Raw genomic sequence first — 27,117 nt, forward strand, 5'->3', positions numbered from 1 at the left:
TAAAAATATATTGGGTTCTGTCTGGATGGTCTCTTGTGACGAACCGAAGGACAGATAATGGAAGTAATGATCTTCCTCCCATATTTGGACATACCAGGGGTTGTATGTATGTATGTATGTATGTATGCATGCATGCATGCATGTATGTATATGTGTGTGTGTGTGTGTGTGTGTGTGTGTGTGTGTGTGTTGTGTCACAACCCCTGGTATGTCCAAATATGGGAGGAAGCATATTGCTTCCTTTCTCTGTCTATCGGCTCATCACAAGAGACCATCACAACAGAAAGCCATTTTTTTTACTGTTGCCTTTGTTACATTGTGTTGTATTTGTGCTGATAAATAAATAAAGGGAGACTAGTATAGATCTATTTCAAGCTATTTAGCTCACATCAGCTAGCCATACCCTTACTGGGAATAGAATAAAATTTATGCTGATAAATGTAACGAGGCAACATAAAAAAATTGTTTTCTGCCTGGATGGCTCCCAGAGTGAGTCGATAGACAGAAAAGGGAAGCAGTATGCTGCCTCCCATATTTGGGCATACTAGAGGGGTGTGTGTGTGTGTGTGTGTTTGTGTGTGTGTGTGTGTGTGTGTGTGTATGCCCAAATATGGGAGGGAGCATACTGCTTCCCTTTTCTGTCTATCAACTCACTCTGGGAGCCATCCAGGCAGAAAACAATTTTTTTTATGTTGCCTTATTACACTTATCAGCACAAATGCAACACACACACACACACACACACACAAAATATTTATTTAAAAAGAAATACTAAAAAAAAATATTTCACAGGGTATCATTATATCTCAAACTCCCCCCAAAAATCATCACATTTTCTACCTAAAGTAGAAATGAGCAGGAAATGAGATAGCAGTTGATGCATTCCCACTATTTATGATTACTTAATGGGTTTTTATTACTTTAATTAAACATTGCTGGACTTATTTCTTTTCATTTGCCTACATAATGGTTTTTGAGCAGAAGTGTCATTTGCAGGCCAATAAGCTTTCTGTTGAAACTTCACCGGCGGATTTTCTGAGTTTGCATACTTTAAAGAAAAGAGGCTCTCAACAGAGGTTTGGCTTTGCAAATCTTACTCTGTTGCATGCAAATTATGAGTTTCTGGATAGTGTTGCTCAAGGTTTATGTTCAATCTGTACTTTACTGTACTGAACTGTACTGTAAAGAGCAGCAGTGGCGCCATGGTTAGAATGCAGTACTGCAGGCTACTTCTGCTGATCACCGGCTGCCAGCAGTTTGCCAGATCGAATCTCACCAGGCTCAAGGTTGACTCAGCCTTCCATCCTTCCGAGGTGGGTAAAATGAGGATCCAGATTGTTGGGGTCAACAGGCTGACTCTATAAACTGCTTAGAGAGGGCTGTAAAGCACTGTAAAACAGTATATAAGTCTAAGTGCTATTGCTATTTTCAGTGGGAAAACGTGACTCTCGATTCCAGAGCTTGTATGGAGATTGAATGCAACTTTCCTCTGGTATTCCATTCTTTCTCCCTGCAGAAATGTTGCTATCAGTAGAGGGAGAATCAAAAAATATACTTGTCAATCTATAATAAGTGCTGCTTAGTGTTCAAGAACATCCAAGTTTAAATTTAATAAATACGAGCTGAACATCATCTTCATAAATTGTGAGAAAAGGCCAGAGTCAGTCAATCACTCCCTATCAAATGCTACAGTACCCTTATAACATGTTTCTATGCGTTGTTATATGTATGCGCTTCTTAGAAGCGATAGGTCTTGCCCTTCATTCATTTATCTTGTTATACTTTCTGTGACATGCCAGCTCCACTTAATCGTTAATAACAGGTTTTTACAAGAAGGCGTGATGCCCCTGTTATGACCTGATGAACAATCATTTTCTTCTGTTTGCATCTGTTTGTGCACTTGCATTTGAATGTTCTGTCCTTGTGCTGGCAGTTCGTATTATAGAGATTTGATGCAAATCAGAGTGGTCTGTCTTTCTGACAATGTGTGCATGTTATTTTTTTTTTTCTGGATTGGAAAAAAAATAAATACAATTATGATGATAGTACCTCATTATCTTCAGGTTCTTCCAAAATATTTGTGGAAGATCAGTATCTAAATGAGATCCTGGGGCAGGCATGATCCATTGTGTTGATTGGTTGAATTGCAAGGTTCAGCCTCCCAAAACGGATAAGCCCTTTTATATTTATATTTACAGGCACACAAATACAGATGTTTAAATGGAAAGGTAATAGGAGGCTATGGAAGCAGAGATGCTTAAATAAGGAAGTGACTCTTCTGCAAAAGGATGATAAAATAAATTGATAGTCACTTTGCCAGTGAAAGTTATGACATTTCCTACAGTGGTAATTAGCTGGGTGCATTCACATTTGCGCTCACATTTGTGAACCGGTAGGGAAGAGAAGTGAATACCACCCCTGGTTATATCCATTGAATGCTGAACTGATGTAACAGTTGCTTCTCTTCCTTGACAAATCAGAGAACAGTGGTACTGTGAGAAGGTGTATTGTTCTGATCTTACACTGCATTTGGAGTGAAATTCAGGATAGAGATGGCATTATTCAAAAGTACTTTAAAAAATCTTCAGAACCATAAGCGCAGTTCAACGGAAGAACCAATTATCAGAGAGCTGATAGGCTCCCCTTTGGTAGATAAGTATATTGAAGAGACAGTCAAATGTGAAAGAATTCTTGCACTGTGTAGAGGTTGGATCTGGTGTCATCAGTGGCAGAATGGAATGGAATGGAATGGAATGGAATGGAATGGAATGGAATAGAATAGAATAGAATAGAATAGAATAGAATAGAATAGAATAGAATAGAATAGAATAGAATAGAATAGTTGGAAGGGACCTTGGAGGACTTCTAGTCCAATCCCCTGCTCAGGCAGGAGACCCGATAACCAGTGGTGGGATGCAACCAGTTTAACAGCCAGTTCAGTGAGAGAGTGCTTTGTGCGCCCGCCTAACACACTTACATGCAGAGTTCAAAATACAGCAATTTGAAACTCAGCTGCTTGCTTTGTAAAGCAGCCACGGTAAGAAGAACAGCGGAGGCGCAGAAATCAGCTGTGCCGCACGAATCTGCTGAGCCAGAAATAAGGAAATATAGGACAGGATAGGGCGGGCACGGGTGGGCGGGACAAACTGATAGTTGGCACTACCATTTTGCCTAAGCCGGTCCGAACCGGCTGATTCCACCTCTGCCTATAACATTTCAGACAAATGGCTATCCAGTCTCTTGTGACTCTGATTTCTCTGATTCTCCTCAAATAAAGGCAAAAGAAAAGGGAGGATTATGCAGTTGTATAACTCCACCTCCTAAATGCATATTCTTGCTGACCCTATCGCCGAATGGATTAGGTCACGCTGCATCAGAAACTAGGAATATGTCAGTCTCTTGGATTCAAAAGTTAGCACTCTAATTTAATTGCTCTCTGGATTCCATTCAAAAATGAAGTCACTTTGATTTATACTCCTTCTGAACTTGCAGGCTAATGGCACCGCCTTAGGCAAGTCACTATCATGTCTTACAAGAGAGACGTTGAGGATAAATGAGTTGAAAACTGTGAATTGCTTTGCGCGTTGAAAATGCCCATGGAGATAATTAACAGTAATGGATCTAACTCTTAGATTCTTTCCTGAGTCAGTCAGTGTGTGCAAGGCCTAATATTGGAGAAGCATCACTTGTCTGAAGGCCTGTATCAACCAATGTGAAAGATGGGTCTTGGTCAAAAATCTTGCCCAGGAATAAAATGTGTGAGTGTGCTTAAAAAAAAACAAAAAACAACCTAGTGATTTAATAAGTAAGCTGCAAAAATATACAAATAGATACAGCTTTTGAAGCTATGCCTTTTCTGTACATATTTGTGTGTGTGTGTGTGTGTGTGTGTGTGTGTGTGTGTGAACCCAAACATTTGCAAAATAGATTTGCAAAATAGATATATACAGGTGGATTTTTCCATGCTACCAGCAAATGCTTTATCAAATATTTCCATTTACATAACAAAGAAATAAATGAAAAGTAGAGGCAAAAGTTGCTATGAAATGACAGCTGAATGCTCATTTACACCAGCAAACACAAATTCAGTTTGTGCTTTCAAAAAGTGTCTTTTAAATCTATGGAGATTCTCAGTCATCCAGATCAGGGTTGTCTCAAAGGTACTTTTTCAAGAAGCAACTAGATTTTCTTTGTTTTTTCCTTGAAGATATTAACTGAAGAAGGTTCTTGGATGAGAAGCAAAATGCCTTCAAGGAAAAAGAAAGAAAGTCCAATTGCCTCTTGAAAAAGCCCCTTTGGAGAGTAGAGTAGAGTAGAGTAGAGTAGAGTAGAGTAGAGTAGAGTAGAGTAGAGTAGAGTAGAGTAGAGTAGAATAGAATAGAATAGAATAGAATAGAATAGAATAGAATAGAATAGAATCTCTTCTTAAAAACTTCCAGTGTTGGAACATTCACAACTTCTGGAGGCAAGTTCTTCCACTGATTAATTCCACTGATTAATTGTTTTAAAAGTCAGGAAATTTCTCCTTAGTTCTAGATTGTTTTTCTCCTTGATTAGCTTCCACCCATTGCTTCTTGTCCTGCCCTCAAGTGCTTTGGAGAATAGATTGACTCCCTCTTCAAATCTTTTTACTTTTTTTGGTTCTATACTCCTTTTAATTGCTTACTTGCCAATAAAGGTGTGGTTTTCAGTCACATGCTTCACAACTTTATTTAAATCATAGTTTGCTTCACTGGTGGGTGTGGATCACCCTCCAGTGTAGGCCTATTGCTCAAGTCATCCAACATACCAAATCAAAATTAGATGCATTATGCTGGATTGAAATGTGGTTTCCAGCCATTGGTTTGTGTGTGTATGTTTGCTTACAACTGATTGGAACTGGTTTAGGTATAGTAACAAGTCCATACAGGTGAGTGTTCATTGCCTTCTTATGGTTACTAACAGTAGTAGTTGTTCATTGACTTCTACAGGTGGAAGGAGCCCTTAAACCATCATCTCCAATTTCCTGCAATTATTTTCTGGGGTTTGTTGACCTTATTGCAGTCACTGCTGATTCATATCACAGCTGTTAATCAACTACTTATTACCAAGCTAAGTAGCACCAATCATATATTTCTGCATTTCATTTTTGTTTTTTTATGTTGTGGCCCATTGGCGGCCTGCAGAGCTGGAGGTTGGGGAGGAACATGGGCCAGTCCTGGAGTCTGGGGAAGGCTCAGACAATGGCAGCAGAGAGGGGGCCAGGGCCATCTTAGAGTTATGTGCTGCCTCTGGAGTCAGACATCAGTGAGACAGAGGAACAATGGGAGCCTGTTCCCAGTGCATGCATGCACTGAGCTGCCAGAAGGCAAAAACAGTTAAGACAAAAGGGGCAATTAGGGAGTAAGGCTTGGATATGATTGTCCCCTTCCATAAGACATGAAAGAGGAGCAAATGGCCTTTGCAGGAAGCAATTTTGTTCATTCTGGTTGGTTCAAATTCTGAGAAACTCCATTTGACTCTGTGCTCAGTTTGGCCTTGCAAAACTAATTGGTCTTTGGCAGTGTTCCAAGGGAGATAAAGGTGGGTGCTTATCAGCCTTACCCCGAAAGACTGTGGCAGATTTCTGTCAGACTCTTTACAAACTGTGACTCGTTATGGACTGTGAACACAATTCATAGCTGTTTAAATAAAAAGAGGATTTTTGGGACTAAGCATGTGATTTTTTACTATCTCAGGAAGCCGAGGTCAGAACACCTTAACGGAAAACTTTGCACAGACTTCTATTACTTTGTGTTTGTAATTTTCAGCCAGTTCCCATAATTTGCCAACGAGACGCTGAATTTTCTGATACGTTTTTGGATTCACATTCTGTTTGCATCCCCATCTGAGTCAATGATAAAAATGTTGGACCCTGTTCTGAATTCTTTGTTATCCTATTTGATACCATCCTTCAGTTGGATGAAGAATGATTCTTGAGGACTTGGAGTGCAATTTCCGTGCCAGTCAGCCAGCGAACACTTAAGCAGCTTGCTAGCCTTAATGCCACGTGGCATTTTGTCAAATGCTTTGCTGAAATCAAGTTATATTATTTCTACAATATGACCACAATCTGTTCAAGGCATATGCGTTAACAAGAGAGATCAGATTAGCCTGGCAAGATTTTGTCTTGACATTTTGGGGCAATCATCACATTATTTTCCAAGTACTTACAGATCAATCTCTATCTAATTTGTTCAAGAAGCTTGTGATTCCATCATCCCACTGATTATTCTGTTGCAGTTCTGCTGAATTTGCTTTCGTCCCTTTGGCAGATAGGTATAATATTTGCCGTCTTCCAGTTGTTTTGCACTTTTCTTTAGCATTTATGAAAGATAATATGTGAGTTCTATTAGACAGATGGAAACTCCATCATTTCCTGAAGATATAATCCATCTGACATTGGGAATTCAAAGTTATACTGAGTAAGAATTTCCTGCCCATGTTTATCACTCCCACTTTTCAGCTTCTTCATAATTTGCCTTCATTCTTCTCAAAGAATATGTTGCTGTCTCTTCTGTAGAAGAAGCATGAGTGGGTTCTCCCAGCTAGAGGGGTTAACATCTTGTTGACCAGCATCAAAGAGAAAAGCTCCTGTACAGAAAGGGGACTCAGCATGTACCTGCCTATGGTAGCAATTTCTATTGAAGTATTGGTCTTTCATTCTTAGGGTTTATCTTCCTTTCAGCTTCTGTAAATAGATTTGATTTGACAATATTTACAAATTAGGACTAAATACAAGATGAAGAGTTAAAAAAAAAAAGTTAGGACAAATCAGGAGTAATAGATGATCTTTTTTAATATAAAAAGAAATAAAAAGATAGGGGCTGGGAAATAAAATCAGCCTTGAGTCCATTTTCACACCGTGGTTCTACATGAATAAGTCCATATCACTGGCAATAGAGAGAAGTGGATAGTAATCGTCTTCCTTTCTGAACAAAATGCATAGTTTAATTTTTGGTTTTTATCAATAAAAGGTAATATTTGTTGCTCAGGATTGAACTGAGGATTGAACTGGGGCAGCCCTTGAAGAGTATTCGGAGACTACAACTCGTCCAGAACGCAGCCGTGCAAGCGATTGTGGGTGCACCTTGGTACACCCACGTTACACCTATCCTCCGCGAGCTGCACTGGTTACCGATTAGTCTCCGGATACGCTTCAAGGTGCTAGTCGTAACTTATAAAGCCCTTCATGGTATTGGATCTGGGTACTTGAGAGACCGCTTGCTGCCAATTACCTCCCACAGACCCATTAGATCTCACAGGGTTGGCCTCCTCCGGGTTCCATCTACTAGCCAATGCCATCCGGCTACTACCCGGGGGAGGGCCTTCTCTGTGGCAGCTCCGGCCCTCTGGAATGAACTCCCCACAGGGATTCGGACCCTCACCTCTCTCCAGGCCTTCCGAAAAGCCGTCAAAACCTGGCTTTGCCGGCAGGCCTGGGGGTTATGAGTTCCCTCCCCTCTCGACTTGTATGATTGTGTAACCCTTGCGTACTTTAATTATTTGTATTTGTTTTATGTTCCCCTATTTCTCCTTTTGAATTGTTCGCTGCCCTGAGTCCTCCCGGAGAAGGGCGGCATATAAATAATAAAATTCAATTCAATTCAATTCAAACTGTAGGGTCCTTGGTGCTCTCTGAGCTTGTTTGCCTGATTGCTTGGAGGTTTGTTTGTTTGAAAGCTGAAATCTCTTGCTAGGATGATGTTTCTTAGGTAGGTCATGAAACATCTGCTAGCAAACAGCCAAGCTGAAAGAGCATCAAGAACCCCACAATATTTTATTTATTTGTGTTTTGTTCATTTGTTTGTTTGTCAAACATGTATAAGAAAACAAGTATAGGAATGAACATAAACATGAACAAAGGAAATAAATACAGATAAATGGGGACAGTAAGACAGGGATGGTAGGCACGCTGGTGCGCTTATGCACACCCGCTTTATGGGCCTCTTAAGAATGGGGCGAGGTCCACGGTAGACAGTTTGAGGTTGAAGCTGTGAGGGTTTGAGGCTGTAACAACAACAGAGTCAGGTAGAGCATTCCAGGCGTTGACCACTCTGTTGCTGAAGCCGTACTTTCTGCAATAAAGTTTGAAGCACTTTACCTTGAGTTTATATCAATAGTTTGCCCATGTATTATTGAGGTAGAAGCCTAAGTGGTCATTGACAGGCAGGATGTTGTAGCAGACAATTTTTTTGTATTATCAGAGAAAGAGACTCAATGACTCTTCTGGATTTGGGTTCACCGACAAAAGGGCGAACGACAAAACCGTGCCCGACTAAACCGCGGTGACAAAACCATGTGTTCTAAAGCGCTCCAATGAATTAGCGCTGAATCGCGCCGACAAAAGCGCGCTGTAAAACTAAACCTAACCCTAACGCTAACCCTAACCCTAAATGTAACGCTAAACCTAACGCTAAACCTAACGCTATACCTAACCCTAAACCTATCCCTAAACCTAAACCTAAACCTAAACCTAACCCTAAACCTAACCCTTACCTTAAGTTAAATCGGCTTTCTGTCGATGCGCTGTTGTAAAGTGCCCTTCTGTCTTCGCACTGTTGTCGCCGCGCTGTTGTCGCCGCGTTGATGACGCCGCGGTTTTGGCGACACGGTTTAGTCGGGTGCAGTTTTGTCATTCATTTTGTCGGGTCACGCTGGATTTGCATTGTAATTTATACTTAGATTTCTTTTGTACTTTTTAATTGTGCTCAAAGAGAAAAAAACAACAACTTCAGAACTCATTGATCTAATTCTACAATCTCTATGATGCATAGATTGGGGAAAAAAATTAATCTTCCCACAGGAAAATATTTTGTTGCATTTATTTTGTACAATGACAATAAAGACTATGCTATGAACAAAGGAAGTAAATACAGATATATGGGGACAGTAAGACGGGGACGGTAGGCATGCTGATGCACTGATGCATGCCCCCCCCCTTTACAGACCTCTTAGGAATGGGGTGAGTTTGTGGCGTACGAGTATGCGCCGGCCACCTAGTCTTCCAGTTTCTGGTGCGCATGCACACCTGAAGACCAGGTGGCCAGTGCGCATGCATGCACTGGAAACTGGAAGTTCATCTTCCCGGCATGCACATGCTCTTTCGGTTTTCAGCACATGTGCATGCCTGCTCCCATTTTGGCAGTCAGTGCTGAAAAGGTTCGCCAATACTGGTATATAATGTTAGTTATGACTTATATCCCCCAAGATGAGCAGAATAAAATGCCTCTTGCTTCCTTCCACTGTTGCTGGAAGCAAGAAACAATCAACAATCCTCAACTGCCATAAGAATCTTCAATACAACCATAGAGGCCTATTCCTATGGATTTGTTCATCTTCACTCCTATAAAGCCATGACGACTATTTCCCTGAAGGCAGAAAGAGAAGGAAAACTAGAAGATGGGCCTTCTCTGTTGTAGCCCCTTCTTTGTAGAATATCCTCCCCTCAGAAATAACCTTGGCCTTTTCATTTGGCTTTAAAACTTTGGTTATATACACCTGGGGTTCAGAGTGTTAAGAGCCCCATTTTTGGCTTTACTGATAGCTGGTTATTTTTGTATGTTTTTATTATTTTATTAAAGGGACACAGTGGCTAAGTGGCTAAGACACTGTCAATCAAAAAAGTCAGCAGTTCGGCGGTTCGAATCCCTAGTGCTGTGTAATGGAGTGAGCTCCCGTTACTTGTCCCAGCAACCTAGCAGTTTGAAAGCATGTAAAAATGCAAGTAGAAAAATAGGAACAATCTTTGATGGGAAGGTAACAGTGTTCTGTGCACCTTTGGCATTTAGTCATACCAGCCACATGACCATGGAGATGTCTTCAGACAGTGCAGGCTCTTTGGCTTTGAAATGGAGATGAACACCACCCCCTAGAGTCAGGAATGACCAGCACATATGTGAGAGGAAAAAACCATTGTTTTATTGTTTGTAACTATTAAAACTGTTTCATAGTTTTAGAATTCTAAATTATCCAGGGCTGTTTGGCTGAGATGAGCTGCTGTAATAAATTGAATAAATAAACTTCCATGGAGATTCTCAGTCATCCAGGTCACAGCCGTCCCAAAAAGTGCTTTTTCAAGAGGCAACTGGACTTCCTTTATTTTCTTTGAAGACATTTCACATCTCATCCAAAAAGCTTGTTCAGCTTTGACTGGATGGCTTTTATAAATAAATAAACAAATATATAAAATATAAACTTGTCAACCCAAGGGGACATTTCTCTTCCACTCCTCAAATTACTGTCAAGTGTCATAGCCAAAGGATTCTCAAAGACTGCAGTTTATTTGTTTTTAAATATTTACTATTTTTTTTTCCATTTCTGATAATTTATGCTGCTTGGAAGCTCCTTAGCCTACAAATATACACATGATTGTAATAAATACATTCTACATAACAAACTTCAGTCTTACAAGTATGACTGTTTTCTCAAATATTGCCCCTCTTCAATTGCTTACTTGTGAAAAATCCATTTATTTCACAATACTTTGGGAAGGATTTTAATGCTTTCTTTTCCTTTACAATGTTGTTCTTTTTTATTTTTATTTATTATGTTGCCTCTGTGGTGTGATGTTACTGTAACCCAAGCTACCTGTGATGTGCTCTCATCTTCAGATATTTGCATGTCATTACCTGTGAAACTGGGAAGACATAAGAATGGCTAAGAATTCTGGGTTGCATCCTAATCTTTGGATTCTTAGGAATAGAACTGTCACTATTTTTAAGGCAAACTATTTGTATGATGAGGACAGTCCTCGACTTACAAACATCCATTTAGTAACCATTCAATGTTACGTCACTGAAAAAAAGTAACTTACAACCAGTCCTTCTACTTACAGCATCCCTGTGGTCATGTGAAAAAAAAATCAAGTGCTTGGCAACCCACATGTATCTACAAGGATATCCAGAGGTCATGTGATTGACCTTGACAGCTTCCAACAAGCAGTCAATGGAAGAAGCCAATGGAATTGTTGGCAACTGAGTCAGAGGTGGTATTCAGCAGGTTCTGACCAGTTCTGGAGAACTGGTAGTGGGAATTTTGAGTAGTTCAGAGAACCAGTAAATACCACCTCTGGCTGGCCCCGCCCCATCTATTATCTGCCTCCTGAGTCCCAGCTGATTGGGAGGGAATGGGGATTTTGCAGTATCCTTCCCCTGAAGTGGGGAGGGAATGGAGATTTCCAGTATCCTTTCCCCTGCCACGCCCACCAAACTACACCCACCAAGTCATGCCACACCCACCCAGCCATGCCCACAGAACCTGAATTAAATTTTTTTGAATCCCACCACTGAACTGAGTGATTCATTTAATGGCAAAAGAAGCCATAAAATTGGGCAAAATCAACTCACTTAACAGTCACCTTGCTCAGCAAAGGAAACGTTGATCCCAATTATGGTTGTAATTTGAGGGCTACCTATAAATAGCTTGCCAAAATCTAATGTGGCTAAATACACTTACAGAAATGTTATGTGATGACAGTTATATTCTCTTTCTTAAAAGAAACTGTGATGTAATGATCCCAAGTGTAAAATTGGGTAATAATTTTATTATAAAGAACCAAAGTAACAGAAAAGCGTGATTAAACTTGTGAATGCTTAAAGTGTTACCATACCTGCACTGCAGAATCTACAAATCTACTAAATGACAATCCAACAGACAGATTTGTGTTTCTTGATTGTCATCTAATATTCAGTTTTTTGCAGCTCAGCTATGGTGGCCCTGAGGTGCAAAAAGTGTTTACTAACACTTTTCTTAATCAGAAAAGTGTTAGTAAAAAGAGGAAGATGTTTATACAAAGGCTAATCTATAAGGGGATGTGGTGGCTCAGTGGCTAAGACACTGAGCTTGTCGATCAGAAAGGACGGCGGTTTGGCAGTTCAAATCCCTAGCTCCACGTAACTGAGTGAGCTCCTGTTACTTGTCCCAGCTTCTGCCAACTTAACAGTTCAAAAGCATGTAAAAATGCAAGTAGAAAAATAGGTATCACCTTTGGTGGGAAGGTAACAGCGTTCCGTGCGCCTTTGCCAATAAGTCATGCTGGCCACCTGACCATGGATACATCTTCAGACAGTGTTGGTTCTTTGGCTTTGAAACAGAGATGAGCAACCCACGCCCCGTAGAGTTGGGAATGACTATACATATGTGTGAGGGGAACCTTTACCTAATCTATAGCTTTGTAAAAAAATGAATTGTTGATGCTTTTAAAGGAGAGGTTTTATGGCTAGTTTTTTTTTTAAATCTCTTTCTCTCTCTTTCCCTGTGTTTATCCTGGCCACAGTTGATTTATCTAGCCCTGTGTTTTCTGAAATGTTAGTTGTACCTATGACAGTGTTTCCCTCCCACCCTGCAACCCCCACACCATCTGTCTGCCTGATGAATTCCTCTCCTTCCCCTTCTTTAGCTATCCCAAGTTCCAGGATCCTTCCCTCTGCTCCCCGAGACGTGGTCCCTGTCTTGGTCTCCAGCCGATTTGTCCGTCTCAGCTGGCGCCCCCCTGCAGAGGCCAAAGGGAACATTCAGACCTATGCAGTCTATTTTTCCAGAGACAGCATCAAGAGGTAGGTCTGGATCATGTTGGATACCTCTAAAGACATGGGGCGCAAGGTGGGGGGGGGGCTGCTTCTTTACCAAGGAAATTCAGATTCTGTGATCTGCATGAATTTTATAAGCCAAGTTACCTTGTGATTGATGCAATAGATAGATGATTGATTGTTAGATGATGATGATGATGATGATGATGATAGATAGATAGATAGATAGATAGATAGATAGATAGATAGATAGATAGATAGATAGATAGATAGATGATAGATGATAGATAAACAGACAGACATAATTGGAGGATAGATAAAATTGGAGGATAGATAGATAGATAGATAGATAGATAGATAGATAGATAGATAGATAGATAGATAGATAGATAGATGATAGATGATAGATAGATAGATAGATGATAGATAGATAGATGATAGATAGATAGATAGATAGATAGATAGATGATAGATAGATAGATAGATAGATGATAGATAGATAGATAGATAGATAGATAGATAGATAGATAGATAGATAGATAGATAGACAGACAGAATGAATGAATGAATGAATGAATGAATGAATGAATGAATGAATGAATGAATGAATGAATGAATGAATGAATTGGACGATAAACGATAGATAGATAGATAGATAGATAGATAGATAGATAGATAGATAGATAGATAGATAGATAGATACCATAGATAGATAGATAGATAGATAGATAGATAGATAGATAGATAGATAGATAGATAGATAGATAGATAGATAGATAGATAGATAGATAGATAGATAGATAGATAGATAGATACTGTAGATAGATAGATAGATAGATAGATAGATAGATAGATAGATAGATAGATAGATAGATAGATAGATGGATGGATGGATGGATGGATGGATGGATGGATGGATGGATGGATGGATGGATGGATGATAGATGGATAGATAGATAGATAGATAGATAGATATAGATGATAGATAGATAGATAGATAGATAGATAGATAGATAGATAGATAGATAGATAGATAGATAGATATTTAATGTTTATGTATGTGTATATTCTGTTTCAACTGCTCTAGAACAGATTCTCCTTCTCTGCTTTATTTTTAATCATACCTTTCATGTAGTTAGCATGCGGTCATTATGTGTGTTTGTGTACGTGAAATGAACCAGGAACAAAATATAAAATATAAGAATGCTAAATTATGGGAGATGATGGAATTAGGAACAAAAACCATCCAGTGATAGTACAGAAAATATAAATGGATCTTTAACCTAAAAGATGTAAAAATAGGTGCTACACACACTTGAGGGAAAAAAGTATTTCAGAAGGCATGTCCCATTCTGTAAACCCAGAGTGAAGTCCAGTTGATGCTCTGTGATTCTTGAAGACTTGCAATAAGACTTCCCCAAACAATGTCAATAATTGACAGGTTTGCAAAAGTGAAGATGCCTTAAGTTCAGGGCCTTCTATGTCATAATAAATATCTTGAAATTAGGAAGATTAATTACATTTTCTTGAGTGAAATGTAATATGTGGATATATTCATAAGGTGTATATAATTTTTCAGGAGAGAAAAGGATGGTTGTGTAGTAGGTTGCTAGGAAATAGCAGGAGGGGCAACAGTTGAATGAAATTGGTACTTATTAACTTCGACGAGGGGATAGATGGGGAACTCATCAAATTTGCAGATGATACCAAGCTGGCAGGAATAGCCAACACTCAGAAGTTAAGTATCAGTATCTTTACTGAAGGATCTTGAGGGACATTGAACATTGGGCACTATCTAATAAAATGAAATTCAATGATAAAAAGAGTAAAGTTCTACATTTAGGCAAGAGAAACAAAATGCACATAAAGTATATGTGGTACCTTGCTCAATAGAAGTAACTGCAAAAGGGATCTTGTGGACAACCATTTAAATATAAGCCAGCAGTATGCAGCAGCTGCCAAGAAAGCCAACACAGTTCTAGGCTGCATAAACAGTGGAATAGAATCAAGATTGCATGAAGTATTAATATCACTTTACGATCCCTTGGTATGGCCACACTTGGAATACTTCATCCAGCTTTGGTCGCCACAATGTAAAAAAGATGGTGAGGCTCTAGAAAGAGTGCAGAGAAGAGCAACAAAGATGATTAGGGCATTGGAGGCTAAAACATATGAAGAACGGATGCAGGAACTGGGTATGTTTGGTTTAATGAAAAGAAGGACTAGGGGAGATATGATAGCAGTCGTTCAATATCTCAGGGGCTGCCACAAAGAAGAGAGAGTCAAAATATTCTCCAAAGCACCTGAGGGTAGGACAAGAAGAAATGGGTGGAAACTAATCAAGGAGAGAAGCAACTTAGAACTTAGGAGAAATTTCCTGACAGTTAGAACAATTAATCAGTGGAACAACTTGCCTCCAGAAATTGTTAATGCTCCAACACTGGAAGTTTTTAAGAAGATGTTGGACAACCATTTCTCTGAAGTGGTGTAGGGTTTCCTGCCTAAGCAGGGGGTTGGACTAGAAGACCTCCAAGGTCCCTTCCAACTCTCTTAGAGCCGAGGTGGCGCAGTGGGTAGAGTGCAGTACTGCAGGCCACTTCAGCTGACTGCTAGTTCAGCAGTTCAGCGGTTCAAATCTCACCGGCTCAGGGTTGACTCAGCCTTCCATCCTTCTGAGGTGGGTAAAATGAGGACCCAGATTGTGGGGGCGATATGCTGATTCTGTAAACCGCTTAGAGAGGGCTGAAAGCCCTATGAAGCGGTATATAAGTCTAACTGCTATACTGCTATTACTCTATTCTATTCTAGATAAGGTTATCAACACTGCAAGTGATCTAAACATGGCAATACTAGCATCAGATGCCAAGGAGAAGTTAACAAGTAGTTAAGAAAGTCTCCTAGTTTTGAAACCTCTTCATAAGGCAAGGAGGTTAAAAGTCCACTAAGAGATAATTAGTTATAGGACAAATCTCCATCCGCACCCATGCAGAGAAATCCTATTTGTAAAGACAAGCTAACTCAGCGAGGTCAATTTGCCCCAACCAATTTTTGACATGAAGTCAAGTGTCTCATCATAGTAGAACATCCTACAGAACCTTGGTGCTTCGCACAACTTTGTGTTTTCAATAATTCACCAGTTATAATTACCTGCCCTGTATCATGAGTCTCTAACCTTGGAATCTCTACCTGCCAAATCCATCAATGGCAGATTCCTTTCTGAGCAATATTGTGAAGAGTTAGAGATCCATCAATGTTAGGATGGCAGGCAGGTAAAAATAGGGAAAGTGTCAACTTCAACTTCAACTCAGTTCTATTTGAATTCACGGCTATGTGAAACACTACTGAAGTACCATATTTTCCGGTGTATAAGACAACATTTTAACCAAAAAAATAATATTTTAAAAATCAGGGGTCGTCTTATATGCCGGGTATAAGAAAGGCCATACCAAAAAAACCAAAAGAAAAGAAAAAGCAATGCCACTAAGCAAAAAGCCGTGCCACCACCAGCACAGACACCGGCCTTTCAATCAATAACCTCGGCGCTCCTCGCCTGGGCATGTGGATGGATGAGTGCTGGTATGGCTTAGTAAGGTCTGGCTGGTGGTCTGGAGGAGGAAGGCACTGAGCTCAAACTACGGAGGCCCAGCCGTGCGGAGGATTTCAGCCGGCTTGTGGGCCCCTGAAAGTAGGGGGTCGTCTTATACGTCCAGTCGCCTTATACATCGGAAAATATGGTATTTTCTCCTTGCTTCCATTCAGAGGTAATATTCAGCTGCTTTGGACTGGTTCAGGTGAACCGGTAGTGGAAATTTTGAGTAGTTCGGAGAACTGGCAAATGCCACTTCTGGTTAACCCCGCCCTCCCACCCCTGTCACTCTGTCCTATATTCCCTTGTTTTTTTTAGCTCAGCTGATTCATGCAGCAGAGCAGATTGCCGCAACTCAGCTGAGCTAAACAACAGCTCAGCTCATCAGTGCTGACACCCAAGGAGGCCTTTGAGTGCTGCAGATGCGCGCAAAGCAAGTTCTCATAGAACCAGTAGGAAAAGATTTGGAATCTCACCGCTGCTTCCATTCAAATACAAACCAAGTTCAACCTTTAGTCATAGTCAGATATGTCAATTATTTTGCAAAGTATTTTTTTTTAAATCTAAAGAAGCCAAACCTAGATCCCCACGATTTAAAACAGTTGAAAACTTTTCAATTGTTTAAATCATGGGTGTCCAGGTTTAGGAACTTTAAGACCTAAAGACTTCAACTCCCAGAATTTCCTAGCCAGCCATGTTGGCTGAGGGATTCTGGGAGTTGAAGTCCACTAGTCTTAAATTTCCCAAGCTTGAAAACCCCTGGTTTAAATAGTATCTTCTAATATAGCTATATTTTAAACTCGGTTATGATTGTAGAGAGGAGGGGTTAGAATAAATGGTTTTACTATGCAAACATTTGCATGAAATAATCAATATAAAACACAGTATATTTCCTTAGTAGAGTCTATTTATTTAAGGAGTATCATCATCCATTTAGCTAGAGGGTATAAGCACTAAACATTGGGCTTAAAATGCCACATTTAATTAAAAAAAATACTTTGAAAAACACCGATTTAAGACTTTATACGGTGGTGATGACAGCCTCAGGTCTTTGAACTTTCAGGCTTTCAGCGTGAACAAACAAAATGCAGTTTCCTTTAAGTGTTTGAGTAGAATACTGAGTCATTTATTTTTTATACATTTATTTTTTTTACAAAAGAGCTATTTTTCTCTTTATAATAACAGCGGATCTGACATTAACCTGAGGCAGGCACAGAAATTGTCATACAAATTACTGGAACTCCTGAGAACTGGATGGTTCTTGGTGTTGCAGAATAACAGTGATTTTGACAGTTTTCCCATGACTGGCATGGCATCATTCTGTGACATGACTCCAGCCCTTTTACATGCCTGGGTTGTTAAAGCCCTATGACATCTCCCTCAAAGCTTCTGCCCTTCATAAGTTCAGGACTTCAACTCCATCAGACATAGCCATCAGGGTCAGTGGCGTGAGAGTGTGTGATTTTTAGAAGAAAACCTTTGAACGCTTAAACCAATAGTGTTTAACCAACATAGAACTTGTTGTGGCCCACTAGTGACCAGCAGAGCTGGCAGCAGATTTGGACAATGAGGAAGTTGGGGAGGAACATGGGTCAGTCCTGGAGTCTGGGGAAGGCTCTGATGAGGGCTCTGTACTGGAGGCAGAGCGGGGGCCAGAGCCGTATTTCAGTTACCAGCTGCCTTTGGAGTCAGACATCAGTGAGGCAGACAAACAGCTGGAGCCTGTTCCCAGTGTGTGCATATGCAGAGTTGCCAGATAAAGGGAACAGCTAAGGAACAAGGGTCAACTTGGGAGTAAAGACACAGGTGGACGGTGAATGGCCCCTCCCATAGGGAATAAAAGAGGAGCGAAAGGGGAGGGGTGTTTGCAGGAGATGCATTCTTGCCAAGTATTGTGGTGTCTGAAAGATATCGGCCTGGCCAGTCTCCAAACCTGATAAAGGTCAGTAATTGTGAACTATCTTGAAAGACTGTGGGAGAGGAAAGACTTGGCTGGAGAGGAATTCACTGTAAATTAAATATTATCAGGACAAGGACTCGGCTTTGTGCTGTGTGGGAAGCCTCGGTCAGAACAGAACTAAGAGAAATTTCCTGATGGTTAGAACAATTAACCAGTGGCTTTGTGCTGTGTGGGAAGCCTCGGTCAGAACAGAACTAAGAGAAATTTCCTGATGGTTAGAACAATTAACCAGTGGCTTTGTGCTGTGTGGGAAGCCTCGGTCAGAACAGAACTAAGAAAAATTTCCTGATGGTTAGAACAATTAACCAGTGGAATGACTTGCCTCCAGAAATTGTGGGTGCTGAAGATTTTTAAGAATAGATTAGAGAACCTAGAAAACCTGGTATAGGGTTTCCTGCTTGAGCAGAGGGTTAGATTAGAATACCTCCAAGGTTCCTTCCAACTCTGTTGTTCTGTTTTCTTAGAAAGATGCAATAGCACCTTGGAGATTTTGGTGACTTGAGACTAACTGCAAAACAGTTAACTATGCATTATTACTTTCCTGAAGCATTCCTATAACATGGATTTCCTTCCATCCCCAAAACTTAAGTCTGTTTCAGAGATAACGTCTCTGTTACTGCACTCTAAGCCTCCCTAAGCTCTAAGGGAAAGTTATGTACAGTATTAACATGTAGAAAAGATGTGGAGACTCTAGAAAGAGTGCAGAGAAGAGCAATAAAGATGATTAGAGAACTGGAGGCTAAAACATATGAAGAACAGAGTGTGAGGCACGTGGTTCTCTCGCCTCCTCCTGCAGAGGGCACTTTTTTAAGAGGCTTTTTTAAACAGTTAAGCACTAAGCAGAGTCATCCACTGTGACTCTGGCAGCAATTAGCTCAGACTTTTTCCTTTTTTTTTCTTTTCTTTTCATGATGACAGTGGTGAGGCCCTGCCTCCCCTGACTGCACGCCCCTGGTGTATATATCAGATGTATATATGTAACCATATTTGGGCCTATATATCAGCTTTTGTTTGTATATCACATTTTATTTCTAGACTACAAGGAACTGAAGACGCCAAATGATTCTAATAGCTTTTAAATTCATTTGTAAAAAGTAGCTTGAGGAAGTAGGAAAGAAAAACAATGCCAATTATGAGCCCATTTTTCTGTTATCTGAGTTTTGTACAACTAGAAAATGCTACCAAGATTCTTTTACCTTGAAACAACTAATTAGATATGTAATAGATTATAGCAGCAGTTGTCAGCTACCTACTAAATGTGCAAAAATGATGCAATTACATTTTATCACTCCGAAACATTTACAAATGTTGTTCTACTTTTCTTATGCAAACTGCCACTGAAGAGTTCCATGTTTTTAAATCATTATTTGAAGCTATCTTTCATTTACTTAGCAATTTTCTCATTTTCTCCATGACTTCTCAGCATGTCCTTGCTGCCAACACATTTTAAAATAATCTTTTATTATTACTATATTTTATTAGCATTTTGCATTTTTGGTTAATCACCTGAATTTTTGAAAGCCCCAAAATGCAATTCACTGTTGCTGGTTGACTGAGGAACCATTGTAAATATCTGCTTTTTTAAAATTATTCATATCCTGCCTTTAATATATTTTTAAATAAACAACTGAAGGCAACAAACATACCTGATACACAGTGGTGGGATTCAGCCAGCTCACCCCTATTCGGGAGAACCGGTTGTTAACTTTCTAAGCAGTTCTGAGAACCGATTGTTGGAAGAAATCTCATTTTGGTTTTTTTTCTTCTTTACAGGTCTAATCCTGTAAGGAAGGTAGGAAGGAAACTCTGGTGTTGTTTGTAGCCTAATCTTTATTGCCCTGCCTCTCCAGTTAATCCTTATTTACCTTATAACAGCTAAGGTGAACCGCCCATCGACATAAATGATGTTGAGCTGGCCATAGCTACCCAATCACATGACCACTGAACCCCGCCTACCCAGCTGGTCATTAGGGCAGAGAACCAGTTGTTAAATTATTTGAATCCCACCACTGCTGATACTCCTTCCTCCTATTTTCCCAAAAACAACCCTGTGAGGTGAGTTGGCCCAAGGTCACTCACTCAGTTTTCATGCCAAAAGTGTGACTAGATTTCCTCGTTTCCTGGTGATTGGCCCAAAGTGATCTAGCTGGCTTTTAGGCCTAAGGCAGGATTAGAAATCATAGTCTCTTTCTGATTGGTCCAGAGTCATTCAGCTGGCTTTCATGTCTAAGGATGAACTAGAACTCAGAGTCTTCTGCTTTCTAGGCCAGCATCTTCAATGTTGGCTCTTATACTTCATTGAAGACTTACAATAGCAATAGGACTTAGACTTATATCTCACTTCACAGTGCTTTACAGCCTTCTCTAAGTGGTTTACAGAGTCAGCCTATTGCCTCCAACAATTTGGGTCCTCATTTTACCCACCTTGGAAGGATGCAAGGCTGAGTCAACCTTGAGCCAGTGAAAATCGAACTGCTGGCAGTCGGCAGAATTAGCCTGCAATACTGCATTCTAACCATTGCGCCACCATGGCTCTTATATAATATCCCATGGGCCATCTTTTTTCCCCAAGTCATGAATCACAGATAGTGAGGAATGCAAGATGACAAAGGAGGGAAGGAAGGGAGGAAGGGAGGGAGGAAGGAAGGAAGGAAGGAAGGAAGGAAGGAAGGAAGGAATAAATATATAAATAAATGTGACTATAGTCATCCTATCTGCCAGTCACTTTTCAACATTCTTTAAATCTGCATTAATTTTTTTTCTTAGGACAATAATTGCAGTTAACCATTAAATACTGGGATCACACTTTGAAAAGCGTTTGGGATTCACTCATAGCCAGAACAAACAATTCACATTTAATTTAAATTAAATTTAATGTCCTTCAAATCAAATTAATTCAGGGTAATCAATATGATTGCTCTCCAGATATTTTCTCATAAGGCCATTGCAAGGTAGTTTAATTGACCTTGATGAAGAAACATATACTGTGAGTATCTTCACTGAGGTAAAGGCACCGAGATTTCTCTTCCTGAGGTAAAGGAAGCTAATATAATCACTTTTTCCTACTAAGTCCCCATAAGTTATGGTCTCTGGCTGCACTTGCAGAACAGAATGTTGCTATCATTATACCCAATAATGTGTATAATAATATACCCAAGATATCAATTTGTTGATTGATTATACAATATAATACAATAGCAGAGTTGGAAGAGACCTTGGAGGTCTTCTAGTCCAACCCCCTGCCTAGGCAGAAATCTTATACCATTTCAGACAAATGGCTATCCAACATCTTCTTAAAGACTTCCAGTGTTGGGGCATTCACAACTTCTGGAGGCAAATTGTTCCACTGATTAATTGTTCTAACTGTCAGGAAATTTCTCCTCAGTTCCAAGTTGCTTCTCTCCTTGATTAGTTTCCATCCATTATTCTACCCTCAGCTGTTTTGGAGAATAGTTTGACTCCCTCTTCTTTGTGGCAACCCCTGAGATATTGGAACATTGCTATCATGTCTCCCCTAGTCCTTCTTATGTACAATCCTGTTGCTTTCAGAACAGTACTAATCACCTTGATTAACAATATACTGACAAACTCTTTTACTCTGTACAGAGTAATACTTATATGTACAGTGTATCACAGAAGTGAGTATACTTCCACACATTTTGTAAATATTTAAGTATATCTTTTCATGTGACAACACTGGAGAAATGACACTTGTAAAGTAGTGAGTATACAGCTTGTATACCAGTGTAAATGTGCTGTCCCCTCAAAACAACGCAACACACAGCTATTAATGTCTAAACTGCTTGCAAGAAAAGTGAGTATATTTCCTTGAAGACATTTGGCTTCTCATTAAGAAGCTTCTTCAGTGAACCTTTGTGTTGTCTTTTCCTCCTTTATGTCAGTCAAACTATTGTTCTCAATATTTTCAATAAAATTCACAACTTTAAACAACAACAAAAAAATCACCTAAATGTAGGGATTTGGAAACTCTGTACACTGAATTTTTTTTTTTAGAATTTTATTAGAATTTGTAGGCCGCCCTTTTCCCTGAGGGGACTCAGGGCGGCTCACATAAAACTAGGAAAGGGGGGGATACAGACAACAAAATAGAGACATATACTAAAAATAGTAGGCAACATCCATACAACATTCGGGAGGGGCAACTATCCTTATCCCCAGGCCTGACGGGCGAGCCAGTTCTTCAGGGCTGTGCGGAAGGCTTGGACGGTGGAGAGGGTACGAATCTCCACAGGGAGCTCGTTCCAAAGGGCCGGGGCTACTGCTGAGAAGGCCCTCCTCCTTGTGGTTGCCAGCCGACACTGGCTGGCCGATGGAATACGGAGGAGGCCTAATCTATGTGATCTTATTGGTCGCAGGGATGTAATTGGCAGAAGGCGGTCTCTCAAGTATCCAGATCCACTGCCATGTAGGGCTTTATGGGTGATTAATAGCACCTTGAAGCGCATCCGGAGATCGACAGGTAGCCAGCGCAGCTCGCGGAGGATAGGTGTTATGCGGGTGAATCGAGGTACACCCGCAATCACTCGCGCGGCTGCGTTCTGCACTAGCTGAAGTCGCCGGATGCTCTTCAAGGGCAGCCCCATGTAGAGCACATTGCAGTATTCCAGCCTGGAGATCACTAGGGCCCGAGTGACTGTTGTGAGCGCCTCCCGATTCAGGTAGGGTCGCAACTGGCGCACCAGGCGAACCTGGGCGAATGTCCCCCTGGTCACAGCCGTTAGGTGGTGGTCAAATGACAGCTGCGGATCCAGGAGGACTCCCAAGTTGCGAACCCTCTCTGAGGGGTATACAATTTGACCCCCCAGCCTGAGTGATGGTATACTAGTCAGATCTTTGGGAGGAAAACACAACAGCCACTCGGTCTTTTCTGGGTTGAGCACAAGCTTGTTAGCCCTCATCCAGCCCATAACGGCCTCAAGACCCCGGCTCATCACATCTACCGCTTCATTGAGTTGGCACGGGGCGGACAGATACAATTGAGTATCGTCCGCATATTGATGGTATCTAATCCCGTGCCTGCGGATGATCTCTCCCAGCGGTTTCATGTAGATGTTGAATAGTAGGGGGGATAAGACCGAACCCTGAGGCACCCCATAATTTAGGGGCCTAGGGGACGATCTCTGCCCCCCCACTAACACCGACTGTTAACCATAGCAAATCCTATAGCAAAATAGTGTGTTCTGTTGAAAAACTTTGTTCATTTTTCATGAGAATGATACACACGCCTCCATATTCACCCACATATATTGACGTTGAAATGTGATAGGTCAAAAAAAGAAAAGAAATTGGATAAAAATCAAACTGGGATATTTTTCAAGTGCCAGGCGAAACTGCAGAGGAGCTTTTAATAAAGATAAACATAAGCCCATAGATCACCCTTAGCCTTCGTAAATCCTATCTATTCCGTCCTTGTCGAAAATTCAGAAGACACCCTACGCAGCTATGCTAGCGAAACAAGAGAACAATAGCTCCAGCAATGGGAGCGAGTAGCATAAAACACTCACTTGGTTTGCACAACATTAACTACAAGTGAGCATCTTCGGTGAATAAATATGAATGGTTGTGGCTGGAATCAAATGGAATCAGATTCTGCAATTGACATGCGTAGTTAAGCATTGTTAACCTGCCTTCCAGGGACTCCGTTATCAACATTCTTTATGGCTGAACCATTGTATTTTGCAGTCCTCATAGAGAGCCTCTATATTTTCAGTAAGCACATGAGAGTAATGAGAATGAAGCGAAGCATGACTTAACTTTGAGAATGGGGGAGTGGATTAAGCTGGGTCCACCACATTTGTTTCAGATCTGATGTCAATGAAAACACAGCATACCACAAGAATTATGGACAGAATTACTGCTGAAAACCTTGTTTGTATCTATGTTTGCTTTGAGAAATTCTCACCCAGGCACATATTTAATGGTCTGTGGTTGCTTGAGCTCTTAACCCATTACTCAGTATTTCTTTGGGCAAATTTGAAATTATTTAATTTTTGCCATGCTTCATTTCTTATTTAATTTTGTTTATATAATAATAGCCTAAAGAGGGACTACGAAATAAATATTGGAAGTCGGGAACAAAGAAAGAAAAATGCCATCATTTCTCCTTTCCAGATAATAGATTAGTTAGTTTGGGGGCCATTAATTGGTGATCTATGGCGTAGCAAGTATTCCATGCAATATGAAATTAACTTGTTTGTCTGTTTGTTTTTAAAACAATCAAAACAAGTTGTTAAAAAAAATAAACACTATTACTTTTCTGACGAAATAGAGACTCACCTAAAGTACTTTAGTACAATGAAATAATATCTGTCAAGTGCGCCAAAATCAGGAAGTCCAGGCAGTTCAAAAGAATATAAAGGTTTATTGCAAGCCTGTGCTCTCTGCAAGAATCTGAACTACTAACAGTCACAGCAAATAGGCAGTAGATAAGAGAGAGAGGAATTCAAAGTGGGTTGGACATCTTACGGGCGCAAAGGGACTCGAGACTGATGACCTACTTGATCCCTCCCTCGGGCACAGTTTGATCATCTCCTACTAATGCTCTGATGTTAAGGAGTTAGACTGAGGGACAGAAGTGGATAAGAAGAGGCCTCTGGGGGGCAAGTCTGAGGGAGAGAAGGGGATAGGAGAGAATCAATGGGACCAGCCTGTGGGAGAGAAGGGGATAGGAGAGAATCAATGGGGCCAGCCTGAGGGAGAGAAGGGGATAAGATAGGAGAGGCCACTGTGGGGCCAGCCTGAGGGAGAGAAGGGGATAGGAGAGAATCAATGGGGCCAGCCTGAGGGAGAGAAGGGGATAGGAGAGGATCAATGAGGCCAGCCTGAGGGAGAGAAGGGGATAGGAGAGGATCAATGGGGCCAGCCTGAGGGAGAGAAGGGGATAGGAGAGGATCAATGGGGCCAGCCTGAGGGAGAGAAGGGGATAGGAGAGAATCAATGGGGCCAGCCTGAGGGAGAGAAGGGGATAAGATAGGAGAGGCCACTGTGGGGCCAGCCTGAGGGAGAGAAGGGGATAGGACAGGATCAATGGGGCCAGCCTGAGGGAGAGAAGGGGATAGGAGAGGATCAATGGGGCCAGCCTGAGGGAGAGAAGGGGATAGGAGAGAATCAATAGGGCCAGCCTGAGGGAGAGAAGGGGATAGGAGAGAATCAATGGGGCCAGCCTGAGGGAGAGAAGGGGATAAGATAGGAGAGGCCACTGTGGGGCCAGCCTGAGGGAGAGAAGGGGATAGGAGAGAATCAATGGGGCCAGCCTGTGGGAGAGAAGGGGATAGGAGAGAATCAATGGGGCCAGCCTGAGGGAGAGAAGGGGATAAGATAGGAGAGGCCACTGTGGGGCCAGCCTGAGGGAGAGAAGGGGATAGGAGAGAATCAATGGGGCCAGCCTGAGGGAGAGAAGGGGATAGGAGAGGATCAATGGGGCCAGCCTGAGGGAGAGAAGGGGATAGGAGAGGATCAATGGGGCCAGCCTGAGGGAGAGAAGGGGATAGGAGAGGATCAATGGGGCCAGCCTGAGGGAGAGAAGGGGATAGGAGAGGATCAATGGGGCCAGCCTGAGGGAGAGAAGGAGATGGGAGAGGATCAGTGGGGTCAGCCTGAGGGAGAGAAGGGGATAAAATTGGAGAGGCCACTGTGGGGCAAGCCTAAAGGAGAGGAGAGGCCAATCGTAACTATTCATTAATTTTCAAGCTGTAAGTGTCAATTTATCAACTCGATCACATAGTTTCGTAGCAGAGCACGGGTATCCAGCTATATTAAATATCTCTGAATGCCAAATTTTACTTTTAAAAAATATTTCAAACTATCATTATCCAAGGAAGGGGCATCCACAATATTTTTAATGCTTTCTCATTGTCTTCATTTGCCAAATGGAAAATATTTTTCCAAAGCTGCTGTTTGCAAAAATATATATTTTAAGGGAAACTAGCAAGGACAGAAAAAAAAAGTGTTTATATCATGGACAAGAAAATGGACAAGTAACCATGCTAAGTGGCCTGAACTAATTTCCTGGAAACAGATTTAAAAATTAATCTGGTGGCTTAATTTACATACATTTTCATGAGGGCTGCAGGTTATTCTTCTAGCTTGCAAAATTTTCTCAAAGAACCAATAATTGTCCAGGGCTGAAATTAGCAGAGCCACTGTATAATAATAGTTTGAAATCAGCTGAATTTTTGATTGGTACAGACATAATGAGGTGAGTTTTTCAGGAAAGTGACTACAATTTGGAATTAAAGGATGGAAATAGGGCTAAGCTGTCACACATTGATAGTATCCAGTTGCCTTTTTAAATAGCAGAATTGGAAGCAATTCCAGAATTGGAGGTCTTCTAGTGAAACCCCTTCCCAAGCAAGAGACCATTTCAAACAAATGGTTTTTTTAACAGATTAACAGAGTTGGAAGGGACCTTATAGGTCATCTAATCCAACCCCCCACTCCAGCAGGAGACCCTACACCATTTCTGACAAATGGCAGTCCAATCTCTTCTTGGAAGTCTCAAATGATGAAGCTCCACAACCTCCAAGGGCAATCTGTTCCATTGGTTAATTGTGAACTTCCAGTGGTGGAGCATCCATAACTTCTGATTAATTGTTCTAAATTAGGAAAGGAAATTTCTCCTTGTTTCTAGACTGGTTCTTTCCTTGATTAGTTTCCATCTGTTGTTTATTTGTTCTGCGTTGAGTTGCATTTGAATATTCCCAGTTTGGATCTGAGCACAGCTCAGCTGTGAGTGCAAGAATTAATTTATTTGGAAGTTCCCAAGTGCTTCATTATTCCCTGTCCTTCACCAGTTGCATGCTTTATTGGAGTTAAGATCCGTCCATCATCCATCCATCCATTCATCCATCCATCCATCCATCCATCCATCCTATTTGCCAAAATGTGACACTGAGTAGCATAGATCCAACATTGAGGTCAGATCTGAAGCAAGTATAGAACTAGAAGCAGTGAGACATGGATTGTTCCATGTGGTATTTGTCAGAGAATTCATGACTGGCAGA

General features: G+C 41.0%; 1 protein-coding gene across 1 annotated transcript in view; it reads left to right on the forward strand.

Moving 5' to 3' along the window:
* DCC (DCC netrin 1 receptor) overlaps positions 1-27,117 on the forward strand; it is a 734,614-nt gene that overhangs the window by 395,665 nt on the left and 311,832 nt on the right. The window contains exon 8 of the mRNA XM_087715396.1: positions 12,419-12,575. Coding sequence (XP_087571522.1) covers positions 12,419-12,575 — 157 coding nt within the window. The remainder of the gene's footprint in view (positions 1-12,418; positions 12,576-27,117) is intronic.

Source organism: Thamnophis sirtalis, unplaced genomic scaffold, assembly GCF_051295495.1.
Source record: "Thamnophis sirtalis isolate CommonGarterSnake01/CBP01778 unplaced genomic scaffold, rThaSir2_p1.2 scaffold_5, whole genome shotgun sequence".
Taxonomy (NCBI): Eukaryota; Metazoa; Chordata; class Lepidosauria; order Squamata; family Natricidae; genus Thamnophis; species Thamnophis sirtalis.